This window comes from Olea europaea, unplaced genomic scaffold (genome assembly GCF_002742605.1).
Source record: "Olea europaea var. sylvestris unplaced genomic scaffold, O_europaea_v1 scaffold1815, whole genome shotgun sequence".
NCBI lineage: Eukaryota > Viridiplantae > Streptophyta > Magnoliopsida > Lamiales > Oleaceae > Olea > Olea europaea.
In genome coordinates this window covers 354,077-369,645 of record NW_019235904.1, presented here as the reverse complement: position 1 = coordinate 369,645, position 15,569 = coordinate 354,077, and the positions used below count along the sequence as shown (strand labels likewise).

General features: G+C 35.6%; 2 protein-coding genes across 2 annotated transcripts; both read right to left on the bottom strand.

Annotated features, from left to right (window-relative positions):
- Positions 1 to 1,960: 1,960 nt before the first annotated feature.
- On the bottom strand, positions 1,961 to 5,756 carry LOC111378448 (dicarboxylate transporter 2.1, chloroplastic-like). The gene is made up of 4 exons (XM_023001646.1): positions 4,862 to 5,756; positions 3,651 to 3,964; positions 2,781 to 3,229; positions 1,961 to 2,271 (listed from the first exon to the last, which is right to left on the bottom strand). Exons 1-4 carry the CDS (start codon positions 5,672 to 5,674, stop codon positions 2,156 to 2,158), a joined length of 1,692 nt encoding a protein of 563 aa, XP_022857414.1. The 5' UTR covers positions 5,675 to 5,756; the 3' UTR covers positions 1,961 to 2,155.
- Positions 5,757 to 6,214: 458 nt separating this feature from the next.
- On the bottom strand, positions 6,215 to 14,470 carry LOC111378447 (LMBR1 domain-containing protein 2 homolog A-like). The gene is given in 15 exon segments (XM_023001645.1): positions 6,215 to 6,831; positions 7,324 to 7,416; positions 7,418 to 7,431; positions 7,540 to 7,756; positions 8,311 to 8,398; positions 8,512 to 8,642; positions 8,815 to 8,990; positions 9,371 to 9,435; positions 10,021 to 10,101; positions 10,272 to 10,411; positions 10,507 to 10,593; positions 10,980 to 11,193; positions 12,011 to 12,169; positions 12,734 to 12,810; positions 14,022 to 14,470. Coding segments are annotated over 15 exon segments (2,136 nt in total). The 5' UTR covers positions 14,190 to 14,470; the 3' UTR covers positions 6,215 to 6,405.
- Between the last annotated feature and the right edge of the window lie 1,099 nt (positions 14,471 to 15,569).

Sequence of the window (15,569 nt, the reverse complement as noted above, 5' to 3'; positions counted from 1 at the left end):
TGGTATTAAAGAGCGATAAAACAATGAAACTATAGCATTCTCAAAGTCTTCTCAAATATGCATCGTAAAATGGATGAACTATCAAGATTCCGATACTTTGAGAATAGTTCAATAGATTTATCATTGTGAAAAGATGGATCAGCATAAGAGAGCTGATTCCACATACTACTAACTTGAGAGTGAAACTCAGCAATGGATCGACCGGGTTCTTAATGCAACTGATACAACTTGGTCTCTGACTGAAATTAGAGAGTGGCACCACTAGAGCAATTGCATCGATTTGCCAAAAAACCCCAAGCAAGTTTTGCATTCCAAAATTTGGAAAGAAGATTTGAATAGAAGGAACAGATATATTAATGAACCAGGATAAAATTTTACAATGAGTTGATTCTCATATCTGAAGACGCTCATCAAACTCCTCCAAAGATTCTCTCTCAGATTTTGTTGGCTATGTTTTGTCACCAGTAACAAAACGCCATAATCTACGACCAATAAAAAAAATCGACATCTGTTTGGTCCAAATATTGTAATTGGTGCCATCTAAAAAAATATTAATAGGACGACTAATATTAACATCCTTAGTGGAAGCCATAAATGAATGATGTTAGTTGAATCAGAGCAAATGGAGGTCACGGACATTCTTTCCGCCAAATTAATACGGGGAAGCCTGGGATTTGTTAAAGGTCCTTAAAAAAAAAAAAATAAAATAAAATAAACTAATAGGGAGATAGAAATAAAGAAGATTTGTATATTCTGAGGTATGTATAAACTATACAAGAAGCCGTCCTTTATACGAGAAGGAAGCGACTACAAAATGAAACAATGCTCACCGATGCTAACTACAAATCAACTAATTAAGGTTAATTAAACAAATATCAATCAAACCTGGGAATATATAATAGTATATAGTGACATTTAACATAATTTTAGGTCTCATCTTGGTACGATTCATGAAGGAAAGTGAGTGAACAAAAGAATCTAACAAAGTAATTATATTAATATGCTACCAATTTCTAATATAATGTCATCAATTATATGTACATTGCAAAAATAAAATGTATAATATTCAATAACATTCCATTTACACGGCAATTTGACAGGACCCTGTCAACACTCACAATAATGGGTTTCACACGGGACCTACTTTTATAAAAAACTACAAAAACCCCATCCACCCACTTCGGTGTCGTGAGTGTTTTGTATGAGTTGTATAAACCCATTTCTGTTAGTGAATCATAACCCAAAGTCTGATTGTCTAGCTCCACCCCTATTACCAGGGACGGAGAAAAGGAGCAAGTCTGGGTAGGCACAATTTGTTTTTAAAGGAATTTTTTTTCTAATGAAAATTCATTTTTTCTTAATAATTTATTATTTTTTTCAACGTATCAGTATAAAATTTTTATTTTGTCCACCGGCTTCGCCTCTGCATATGACCAAGGCCTTTAGAGCAACTCCTAAACATTCAGTGGATCGTTATTCAGGCGATACTTGAGAGACTTCCCCCTACTTCGTATTAATGTTTAACACAAATCGACATTCAAATTCAAAATTATAGGAAATATAAAATTAAAAATTAAATATTTATTTGGTTAAATCACTACGTCTAAGAGAACTTCTGAATCTAGATGAAACTCTAAACATTGTCTATTTCCATTCCGTCATGTAAGTTTTACAAAGCCCCTGTCAACTTGTGAAACACCGTCTATGTTTAGTTACGATACGACAGATAGTTGCATCGAAGATGCTCTTAAACATTGAAAAGAGTCACTAATACTCGTAATCGAAGCATCACCGAAGTCAACTAGTTGAGATCAAAAGCAGAAGCCAAGTTGACATGACACTCAACTTGGCTTAGAGCACAATTTTTCAATGTCGATCTACCATTTTGAAACTGATTTCTATCTTACAAGAGGCTAATGAAAATCTAAAGGCAACATTCAGAATCAAGAACACACACTCAGCAATAAATTCAACTTTGGTCCCGGAACCACTTGAATTTCAGAAATGGATATTGCACTAGAATAATGATGACAGATATCTCGAAATAGAATGTCAGCTCATTACTGATGAACTCCAATTATGCTTGTGTCGTGCCACAAAATTGAAGGGCACCATATACAAAAAACCAAAAATTCTACTTACATGAAATTTGAAATCAGTAAAGACCCAAGAACTTCCACCAAAATGTCCCAACAACTCCCCAGATTACAGCATTAATGACGGCCATTATGAGTCCAAATTTGAAGATATCCGGGAGATCGACATAACCAGCTGTTGCCACAAGGAACAACGTGAGGCAATCGAATACTTCAAGATAATAACAAAAATCAAAAGAACATATTTTCAGGATATAACAAATTAATGAAATGAGTATCAAATCTGTTTGCTTTATAAACAACAGAATGTTTTGCCCTCGTCCATGAGCAAATAATAGAATAGAGAAAGGTTTTTAGCATTAAACGAAGTTTCACTTTAATTACTCAAAATTCTTTTTTCATCTAGAAAGTTGGAAAATCCATTAATTTTACTAACAGAAGCTGACATGGTGATCTAGCTCATACAGGGAGGAAAATTGAGTGACTAAGTTGGGAAAAAAGTTTGGTGACTAGGTGAAATATTCCAAGAGTTGGTTAACAGAGTTATTAACCCAATAGAGACGCAATAAGAAACAAAGACTTTTGCACAAGAACACAGTACAAGAGAGAGGGACAATAAATATGTTATGGAAGCAGAAGAAGAAGATGAAAGGCAACAGAAGTGGGACCAAAAAATTGTCGTACCTCCAAAGTATACAGCGGCTTGACCACTGCTGTAATGTGTCAAAGCACCAAATAGGTTGGTATTATAAGCAAGAGCCAATGCTGCCAATACACCGGGAACTCCAGATACCAAGTGCATTGCAAGAAAAGCAGAGTACAATGCTCCCACATGGCCCGTTTGACTTGCAAACAAGTAGTGGATTAAGAAGTAAGCAGCCTGAAGAACAACAAATGCAGCAGGCCAGCTCAATGATAACGACTGAAGGGATTTGGCTACGCAACCGGACATCCAGCTTACAATGCCAAGATTTGTCAACTGCCCTGCCATGCCCACTAGAACTGCAAACCAAGCCAGAGTATCCCATGCCGATTTCTCACTTAAACAGTCGTCCCAATCAAGCACTCCCAACAGCAATAGAATTGACAAGCCGAGCATGGCAGCAACAACACTTGCAATACCAATAGCCTCTCTGTTTACACAATATCAACGTATTACTTGAAAGTTACAGGGAAAGTCACAGGGAAACCGATGGAGTAAACATGAAACGTTAGCTAATACATGAAAAATACTAGTGTCTAAGAGATGTGTGCATGCTATTTCTACAATGTTAACCATTTTAAAGCAGTAAACACTATATCATATGCATATAAACATGTGTACATAAATATCTACTACACAAGACAAGAACTGAACAAGGTCATTAACTACAAAAGTAGCTATGATAGTTGTACAGCTCTAGTCTTATCTTACTAAGTCACCTCATACACCGAATGTAATTGAATCAACAAATGTTCATCAGTGCCTATTGTGAAAAACTGAAATAATAAAAATCACCAGCAATTCATTCTAACTTGATAGAAGCAAGAATTGAAGCATAAAAGGGTACTCACCCAAAAACCCACAAAGAAACTGCAAGAAGCATTGTACCAATCATCACCCATTCATTTCTTGTGACGGGGCCCATAAGGTCAAGTTTCTTCGCAGCCATAGCAGGGGCCTCTGGTGTATCTCTAGTTTCAGGGGGATAAAGCTTGTATAAAATGAACGGAGTAGCTAAAAGACTAGCCAAAGCAGGCAAACTAGCAGCCTTAAACCAAGAAACCCATGGGCTCGTAATTACTACCCCAAGTTCCTCAGCCAGCTTGAGGCACAGCAGGTTTTGAGCTGCAGCAGTTAGGAAAAGAGCACTAGAGTTACCAGAGGACTGTCAAAACGTCAAAAGAGCACCACATGAGTGAAAGAAGCACAAGATATATTGGGAAGTAATATTAATGATGCATCCACCCACGATACACAGAAATCAATTTCAAATATACTAATTAATTACAGTCGAATTAAACAATTTTTACTGCATCTTCATTGAGCTCATTAGAACATATCTAATTAGAAGTCAACGGAAAAATTCAACTCAATAAACTGTGGTCACGAAGCCAAGAAAGTTTCAGCAAGGCTTAAACGGTTATAAACGGGGCATATCCGAAAAAATACCCAATTCAACTTGCAGCTGCATTTGCAAATACAAGGATAAATTGATTTCCATTGACAATTATTTAAAGCTGAAGCTCTTTCAAGTACCTTTCCATAAGTTTTGAAGTTAATCCATCCCCAGGTATCATTGCTCAGGACCAATTCAATTATCACTATTATTCTCGTCAAAAACAATCTTCATGTTGTTATTAAAAGAATAAAGCTGTTTGTACAGGGGAAAATACAAGGGAAATTGCCAGGCTGATGTGGCAGATTTGGATTGGCTGTTTTAAATCCTTTTGTGTAAAGTCCAATGAAAATCTGCCACTTGGCATTCTGGCAATTTCCCCTGTACTGTAGCATCTTTCGTTATTAAAATTACTTCTGATGAAGCTGACAGATAAGTATTGAAACAATTTATGTGCAATTAAAAGAAAAGGCTTCTCAAACCATAGAATAGGCAGGAAAGTGACAATAATGTCAGAACTGCACAGCTATTTACGATTATTGTAATAGTGCAATCTACTTCCAAATTGTATCTTAATTCTGCAAACTAGGTAGTCGATGTAAATATTCGCAAATCCAAGTAATAAGGATAACATAAACAAAAATGACTCAAAATTTAAGAACCAACCTGAAATTGAGACTGTACTAAATAAGATCCAAGCTTTTTCTTTGATGGTTCCCCGGGTTTACTCCCCGCAGAGAGCGACAATGACTTAATAATTGGCAAGAAAACCCCTCCGGCCCTGGCAGTAGTGCTTGGCATTGCCGGTGCAATCAACGCCTCACTCAAAGTCAGTCCGTAGGACAATCCCAGCGTACTCTTTCCCAACCATTTTACAAAATACGTTGCTATCCGATCGCCAAGGCCGGTTTTCACGAACCCACGGGCGAAGAAGAATGAGATTACAATCAGCCAGATCACCTCATTGGTGAAGGCGCCGAAGGCGGTAGAAAAAGTCAGGGTTTTGGTTAGAACTGAAGTGGTGAGGCCCAGAAAAGCCCATGCGCCGACGGGGAGCGGGCTAAGAACAAGGCCGGCGATGGTGGAGGCGAAAATGGAGAGCAATTGCCAGGCTTGTGGGGTGACTTCAGGGGGTCTGGGGACGACGAAGCGAACTATGAGACCTATGGAAAGAGAGACGATTAATGGAATAACTTTTGCGCCTTCTGGTGGAGGATTTAGGGACTTTGAATCGGTGGGTACTGGTGCATTTTCGGCTGATGAGGAGCTGTGGGGAATGAATTTAAGGGTACTTTGAAGGGAGAACTTTATGGGATTAAAGAGCGTGAATTTGTGGGCACTTGAAAGTGGAGTAGGGTGGTTCTTGAGGAAGGAGATAGGGCGGAGATGTGTAACGGAAGGACGATGGCAGAGGTGGGGGAACAAGCGGCGGGAGAAGGCAGCGGTTGTGGATGGAGAATACAGTGCTATACTCTCCATAATTGAACTCAAGATAGAATTCAGATAATTGAACTGTCTTTACGAGCATACAAGAGAGGTTTGTCTCTTTGGAGTCTGGACTCTGGAGAGGGCGGAAATTACGACGACCACAGAATCTGTAAATTGCACACCTTGTCTCCAATCTATGGAGTCTGTATCAAAATCATCCCTAACCTTTTCTTTTTCACTTATTTACCATTTCCTTCGCAAGTTCAATCCTAGACTAGACGTCAATAAAATCATTTGAAGACTGCATGCATCGTCCAATAATAAAGGTTGGGGACCATAGTGCAATTTACCCATTTTGATATGAGATGGCATGGAGGGGAATAAATTATTTGGCAGTGCTTTGCCCTTTTGAAACAATTTAATACTATTTTATTACCTCTATTCGAATTTATATATATGAGATGGCATGGAGGGGAATAAATTATTTGGCTGTGCTTTTCCCTCTTGAAACAATTTAATACTATTTTATTACTTCCATTCGAATATATATATATATAATTTGCACTGCACATGCAAACCTAGGAATTTACAAACCTTAAAAGATAGATTTTGTATTGTACAATCATTACAGTAACTACATTGTGACTTCAATTGAACCAAAATTATAAACTTTGTACTATGTATTTGTGGTGTATTCTTCTATGTATCACTATGATCCAGCAGCAAAAATTAAGATCCATGTCTCTACAGAAGGCCTATTTCTAGTGCACATATCATCTGCTTCACCCCGGCCGCTTCCTGTCCATTTCATAATCATCGAGATCATCATGGTTGTCATGAATCATATGGTCTGCAATTGGCCGTTTAATCCTTGAGAAAATATCATCAAGGGATTCAGAAGAAAGACGCGAGTATTCATCTTGAACCTGATGTAAAGGAATGAATCTCTTCGCGTCAATATTAGACTTGAAATTACGTAACTCCATCTTCATCGATTCCCAAGTGGAGTCCATTCCAGAAGATGATTTCGCAAGCATATTCCTCTCTTTTGTATTCAATTTCATTTCTTGTCCATCTGATTGTGATCTTGTGGCGGCATACTTCTTGCTGATGCCCACTTGACTCGTGTCATTCTGCACCTCGGATTTCAGAGGCTTCGAGTGAGTATTCAAATCATCCTCCCTTGTAAATGTAGGTGCTTTTGCTTTCTGCAGAAACTTGATCAGATACCAATCAAAGGTTAGATGCAGCGGCAGATATAATGATAAAATGAAAATGCCATGTAATTCCAAGACAAAGAGTTCATATGGTTCAAGCATGTAGGCTAACACCCATTTTTAACATTAATATTCTCAAACCCCGAAAGCATAAATGTGTGGCTCGGCAATATGATTCTCTGAACAGCCAGTTAAAGATGCGGTCACAGTTTATAAGAATTATCTTATATAAAGCAAACGACAAACATATCATCACTTTACTCCATACATCACATCCAACAAAATGAAATATGAGGAATGCAAATGGAACAAAAATCACCACCACCGGAAACAAAAAATAAGGGCGCGTGGAGGACATCGAACATGTCAAACATAAGTACAACATAAAGACAGATAGATAGTCACGTCTATAATTCTTAGAATTAAAATTGATATTTGTAAATTTAACCAATATTTCCAAATAATTTTAGGCATTTCACGTACCCTGGTACTGCTTCCAGATTCAAGATTTATGCTTGCATTGTTAAAATTTCTTGCTAATGGAACAACGAGTTCACCAACTTTATATCCTTGCTCAAAGCCAAGACCGCTCTGAGAACATAAATCACAAACGAAACAATTTCAACATGCTATTTTTCACCCAAAATATGGAAGCTACAAATTAAGCAAGTGGAAAAAGAAAGATGCAAATACGCTCACCTTTCTGCAAGATAATCAATCCTGATGCATCAAAACCATCTAAATCATCTGCTTCTTCACTGTGAAATCTGAATATTTTCCAGTTTCCAAAGTAATCAAGGACGTGGTCAAAGAAATTGCTTGCTATCAGTATGGTATATATGACCATAATAAGTGGATAGATTTTATTGAATCCTTTTCCAAAGAAAGGCACAGCGTCATCAATATTCCCCATTCTCTGCAAATGTGGAAGCATAAAATTTGTAACGTGCAAAAAGGATCCGAAAGAAAGGGGAAAGAGACTAGGCAAATTTAAACCACAGCCAATTGCCTAATAAACAGAATTAGCATATAATGCAAGCAACGTGAGAAGAAGAAAAAAGGCAAAAATACTGTTAGTAACAATTTAGATATCAAAGAAACCAGTAGTAGTCCTGTATTTCGTGGGTTTATCCATCAATTTGCTATCTGCACAAGTCTGAGTGAAAAGCCCTAACTATTTATATTAAAAAAGATGATGTTCTATTCATTACTGATTGAAAAGCAGAAATTTCCAGTTGCTGCTGAACTAATGATTAATCGACCACCCGCAGCAACAAACACCCCCCCACCCCCCAAGGAAAACCACTTCCTCACAAAGTCCAAATATGTGTGTGAATAATTTGAGTCACTGTGTATTTCAGAGATGGGACATGGTGTAAATAACGTATCTAATAAAAATAATTGTCTGTATTGACAGTTGTCTGCCATGAAGGGAGCTCACAAGTAAAAGGAGAGGAGAAATCCACTTACCTTTTCAAAAATAGTTTTCGCATCCTTGTCAAGATGAATGAGGTTGAGAAAATTGTATGAGATGGGAGGAGCATAACGTGCAACCATTCTTAGAAAAATCAAAATGAAAATATATCAAAAATTAACAAATGAAAAATCCATATTTTGTGTAATTGAACAGGTTAAAGGATGCAAAAATAAGTAGAAAGAAAATACACATACGAGCAAATCATAAGCAAACTGACTGAACTTGTTTGTCTTGGAGTAAAATAGTAAAATGTCAGCATTCCAATCTTGAACAAGGAATAGTATGTACAGACACACATATACACAAGAGGAATAAAAGCAGCGACCTGTTTAGAAAAATGGAAATAACAAAATTAGAAGAACAGAAGAACCAGATCACCATTGGGAATTATGAGAGTTGCTTCATGGAGTACTATTCATTTAATTAGGGGCCAAAACGAACGCTTTCCAAAGAAATGGGTAAAATATAAAAATGACAAATAAAAATGAATACTTTACCTGCACAAGCATCTCATTCTTTTTTACGGCGTTTATAAGAATTGAGACGAGAGACAAATCAACTCCACTAGGAAGAATTGTTGCTTCTGCTAGGAGAATAGCAGCTGACATGCAGCCCAATACAATAGCCAAGAGCTTCTCAAGTTGTTTTCTCAGTATACATCGCCATACCAATTCTAGAAAAAGCGTCAATGTTGATACAAATTAGGAGGAGATAATCCTATATGTTGATCAAGAATGATATAATTAACTGTGTCAAATTCAAGATATTTTATAATAAAACATGCAGTAAAAATAATAAGATTGGAAGATCTATAGGGCGAGAAATCTCCTTAAACTAATACCAGGAACATTTACTAAATAGCATTAGATGCCTTAGAGATTTCTAAGTTCCTCACCAAAATGACATTGTAAACCCCTCCATTACTCTCTTCAACTGACAAACTCAAACTGAAAGTTAAATTATTAATGAGTAGTTCAAGTCCCAGGGGATAGACATTCAATCGACAGAAAGAATGCACAGAGTGTTTAAAAAAACAAAAATCTGAATTATTACCAAGGACATCAAGAGAAGTCCCTACTTTGCCTTTACGTTCAGGTCTGAAGCTTGAACTGTATTTCCTGCAAAATCAGTGGAAATGATGAGAATCCAGAGTCAACAAAAACTCTATGATAGAATGTCTTAAGACAAAACTAATATGCTACACTGATATGGAATTGGAAGCTGGAGCGGTAGTATCTGATTAAAATCTTAATTAATAGCCATTTCGTTATTTTTTCCTCATTTCCCAGAATCGTCGTTTAATATCCAAAGGTAAAAGCAGCAGTCTAGGTAATGTATTTGGATTCAACCTGATGCCTCATGAGTAAGAAGATTTCTTGAATGGTTGCCTCTCTTAGGCGGATTGTCGAAATGTATTGCTAATCAAGAGGCACTTCTTGGCTGTCTACAAATGCAAGGTCACAAAACAAAATTCTTATTTTTCCAAGGATTCTCTAAGATTTGTCCAACAAACAAATTAAATATATACATGCATAAATGTCAAGGTAACCACAATGAATAATGGTGACCACCATGCAATCCATTACGTAATAGAATGAAGTTGGATGATGCTTACTCAAGAAAAATATGCAAGATTATATATAGGAGTTCAATAAAATGTAAAGAATGAGATGAGACAATAATGGAGAAGTAGAAGCATATACCATCCAGTCGCACTGCAGTGCTCATAATTCTTCATAGTGTCTTCTAGTTCTAGGGCTTCTGTGACAAAATTCATATACTCGCTGCATATAGAATGAAAATGTAAATTAAATGGACCGCAATTGGATCAGACCAAGAAATGAAAATCAAAGTGAGGTTACTCCAAAAATAGATTCATAGTACGCAGAATAAACGAGTTAGAAAACAATGAATATATATAAAGTCAAGATCATGTATTTTGAATTGCTATTACCTTTTATAGCGGTAGTACCCTTCTCGAGCTCTCTTAAGTTGACGTCTAAGAGTAGCCATTGATTTTTCATCAGTGTCATAATCCATATCACTTTCCCCTAATTTACCACCTTGTGGTTTAAAAGAGGGATCTTCACTCAGCTTAAATTTCACACAAAAATTTTCATCTCAGAGGTGTCGGAAAAAAAATATTAGAAAGTGAGTACCAGCAAAAACTGCTAATAAAGTATAACTACCATCCGAACCAACATTTTATCAACTATATTCATGAAGGGCCTCAGAGGATCACGCTTCGACATTTGCTTTGATGTAGCTTGAGCAACCTAATTCAATAATCATAAGGTTACAAACAGAGTAATAGAAAGACACTTCTTTACCCAATATTCCTAAAGGACAAGAAGCACATTGGCGAGAAGGGACTTCAGGTGAAATTTGCCCCGAACATATATAAGTAACCCATATTAAAAGTGGTCATGCAAGACAGTCCATTTTCCAGTGCAGTCAAGGAAGACATCCATTTCAGTAAGACGCCGTGCTTTACTCAATTTATCTTCCTCTTTCATTAACATGAAAACCTCAGATATCAATTGCTGAAATGAGCATACTTGGGTAGAAAAGTTGCAAAACGAAGCAGGAGTAGCTGAAGATACTTCTATATCAAGGTTCTTAAGAATAAAAGAATATTAAAGGCAAACCATGAAAATCTTACAACTATAGCATTTGAGAATTCTTGATGAGCATCATCAAGTTTTACAGCCATTTTAGCCACTTTATGAGAAAGGACTTTCTGGCAGGTTATCCAATCTGCATTTCTCCAGATACCTTTTGGAATTTCACTCAAACCGAAACCCAGAAGAATAGCACCAGTTACAAGACCAAACGTATTTGAGCATGCCATAGCAAAACCGAGAATACTACCACTCCTGCATATGAACAGGTAAAATTTAATATTTTGATATAATGTGAAAGGGGGAGGGGGTGATAAAAACAAAAAAGATGAAATGGATATTGGCCATCCAATAAAGCTGTGAAGTGATTATAAGTAACATGGGTACACTAAGACTATGCTCTAATATTTCCATGCAGTATATAAACATACTTACCTGCAATTACAAGGATTCACATGCAAGGGTAGATTTGGGGATATATAACAATGATTACAAGCTTTGTATCTTTGTCAGACTATGGTTTCTAGTTTTTACCAGCATAAAACAAACAATGTACATAAGGCAATCTACAAATTCATGTTTGCCTAGACTTACTTTTCCTTTCAATCAGTGATTACAGTATCTCTTTACATCATAATCTTGAAAAAATTCAAAATTCTTAAGCTACATGAAAGAGATAATAAGGCTATGTTTGAGCCACATTTTTTCAAAAAAATGCATTCTTAAACAGTGATTTGACATCATTTCAACCACACATTCTTCAATAAAATAATATTACACGCAAATCCAAAACTTTTCTTTATTTTTTAACCCCACATTTCCCACCAATTAGAAAGTGCTTCTAAATGTTTTATGGGACTTAATGCTGTTTAGCTACTACAACTTGCATAAAATTATGAAGATGCCACCCCTAATGGAATCAATGATGAACTTTTACGTAGGTTTAGAATACTAAAGTAGCTGAGTCTGACACTTTAAAATCTTAAGAATGACCAAAATGGACACCTGGGTTTGGAGGAGATAATAAAATTTACATCAGAGAGCAAAATGTTTAGGTGAGAAAGAAACAAACCAGTTCTTGCGCAGAAAGATGAGTAGAACAAGTCCACAGAGTGCAATAGAACCAACACAAAAGTAGTAGATTAGGTTTACATGAGCGCTAGTCTTCAATCTTTCAGTAACAGTGAAGTCCCCAGCATCTTCATAACCCTGAAGTATAGGCACCACACCCCTGCTTAGAGAAATAGTATATGAGCATACGTGGTTATTTAATCCAAGCAGTTACAAGATTAACTCAAAGTCTCAAACACCTGGGTTCCAAAGTCTACTAAACCAACATCCAGAACCATATAAAATCTCAAAAATATAAGTTATTGCATCAGGTTTTTTGGTTACTAATCGCCCAATTCAGCATCAAACCCATAAAGATTTTGTGAAATATTAATTTATCATATATTTATTTTTCAGCTCTAATTATAAATGATAGATTTGATAAAGCCACAAAGAATAGAATGACAACCAAAAAAAACATGCTAAAGCTATTATTTTGCTCAAGTATTTAAGAGAGATCGTAACAAGAATGATCACAAAACGATGTCTAATGACTACTGTGAAGATTACAAACTTAAAAGAGCCATATTTAATCTGTAAAGACGCCTTGTGTACGTTGTTAAACCACAGATCAAAAAATGTAGAGGTAATAACACATCAAGAAAATTTGGTGCATGCTAACTGCTATGCAAGACATATTGGAAAAATTACACCTGCAAAAGTACCAAAAGAATTGACAGCATACCAAGTAAGTAAAAATGTACTCCAATATGACCAGCTCCAGAAGAAAGAGATTCCTCCCTTGTCATGATTAACAATTGTCTGTGTGAAGTACCAAAGGTTTCAACAAAGTTCATTATATCAAAACAAATAATGATGGATGTAGTAATATTTCTCACAAGTTGAATTTTTATAATTAAAGAATTATATGAGCCCTGTTTATATCGAGTTAATGAGCCAAACGGTAACTCACATTACAGAGCATAAAGGAGTCATAAATTAAGAGAATGTCATAGCAATATATATTATAAGTCTACTTGAGAAATTGGTCTGGATTCTATTTTTAAAGTATTGGGAACTGTGGATGATTGGGAACTGTGGATAGAGTCATAAATTATTATTCATGGCAAAGATAGTCCTGTAATTAAATAGACAAACCATTCTTGAATTCAGTCTACATGCCAAAGATTTCTAAATATTTTTGGATTATCACAATATCCATTATTCAAGGTTTTGAAAATTTTAATTCATTAATTAAATAGTACATTCTAGTAGCTACAACTCTTCAAGGTTCTCGAGTTTCACAATTTTGAAATGTCAATCATAGAATCCTTCCATTAATTTACCAAAATATTACTCATTATATGGACTAATATAAAAATGAATGTTAGGAAAAATAACTTCATACAGCTTTGTATAAAAGAAATTATGCATTAACATGTATGTTTGCAATTTCCACAGTAAAACCAGTTCTGTCTTCGATCACCAGAAATGTACACAAGGATCAAATCTTATATAATAGTTCTCGTCAGTGGTAAATTGGTTAGACTAATTTAGCTTACACAAGACTAAGTTATGCTTAAATGTACCTTATTTTCATCCACAAAGGCCTATCGTACCCAAATGATCAAATGTCAATGGATTATCTATATGTGCCTTACAATTTAATCTAAGGGCAACCATTCAGCTTTGTTTAACAAAATAAGAATCCGAAAGCTAAACCGTATTGTCTTCAAACACACAGCACGGTAATCCATCAAACTTGTACACAAAACAAGAGTTGTTCATAAAGAAATTATCTTTTCTTCAAAAGTAATGATTTTCAACAGCCAAAGAACATATCAATCCACAATACTATTCCTATTACAAAACAACTGAAAGTGAAGATCAGCAGGCGTATTCGGGGCAAATCATAATCCAGAACACCACAAACAAATGCACCATAAAAACACAAGTGAACAAAAAACAGATCCTACAAAGACTACAAAGTATCAAATAAAAGAAAACCATAATAACATAATTAAACAACGTACGGTCCATATGTCGGCGGGTACGAGGATGATTATAGAAACGGAGCAAAACCAGGTGTAACCGACAGTAAAGCGGACATAGCGAGCTACGTCGGGTCCAGCGAAGTACCATAGCGTTATACCCACCATCCCCATAGTTAGTGGCAGCGATATCAAATAAAAAACCCACATTTTGATTCTGATTTTTCCTCTTCTCTCCTTCCAATCCTCCAAGAAAGTGTAGGAAAAAAAGGGAAATTTTTGCACGAAATTCTTATTGTTGGCGTTAAAGATTCTTGGTTTACGTGATAGGAAAGGCCAATAAAGAAATGAAAAGTACTACACCCACCAGCCACCTCGTGTTATTTAGGTGATTTATAATATTCATAACCACGATTTAAGCCATTACCATTTCTTCTTCTTCTTTTTATGGTTTCAAGAGAAGCTGAGATGGAACATTTTCCCGGGGGATTTTTGGGGGTACTTTTAAAAATAACCTAGTCAAATCATCAAAATTCCATATTAACTTTTCAAAACTTAAATATTATCACTTTGGCCTATTGAACATTGAAAAATAAAAATACCCTTAATTATATTATACAATTACCAAATCTTATTTGGTTTAAAAGACATTATTACCCTTTTAGTTAATAATTGAAAATCAAATACTTTCCACTTAAAATTTAAAAATTAGCTTTTAACACAGATAAAAATTCTCATTTTTCATCTGCTTCAACCTCAAAATCTAAAAAAAAATTCCAACACTGAAAACGAATTTTTTTTATATCAATCACTTCAGATCAATAAGTATATTTACGCATGTTTAATTTCGTTTCGGTAAATTAGTGTACGTTTTAATCGATAAATTTTATTTTGATATAGTATTTAACGCAGATAATTTTTTTATTAGATCTATAATTTTTTTAGAAGCATAGAACAAAAAAAATCATCTTTATTTTTATCAAACGGACGTTTAAACAGCCGGCCGACGTTTTAAGCAGCCGGCCGACTGTTAAACAGTCTTAACAGTCGACTGTTTAACAGCCGACTGTTAAACAGTCGACTGTTTAACAGTCGGCTGTTAAAAGCCAACTGTTTTTAGGCTGTTTCAACTGCTTTAATGTCAATTTTTTTGATAATTTTTATTGCCACTAATTTTTTCTTACAATTAATAATTTTTATTATTAAATAAACAATTTTCTGAATATTTCTTTTTGTAATTAATTAAAAATTTTGTTTCGTCATTCAGATATGACTATAATCTTGATTTGTTATTTTGGTGATTTTGAATTAAATGAAAATGATTGATGAGTATAAAGATGAACGAGTGATATACGTGACGGTATTTTATTACGTGTTGACACACATGATCGACCCACCCAGTGCGAACCACGTGGCATGATTGCCGAAGCCCCTAGGAATGGTGAACACTCAACATCCAAAAGCAAAAACTGTGACGTAGCCCAAATGCTGGAAGGCTGAAGTGCAATGGTCGAGATGGTCCATACCGAAGCCCAAGATGCGGAAGCCGAACTCCAGAACATCTTTGACATCACTCCACCCCAGAGATCC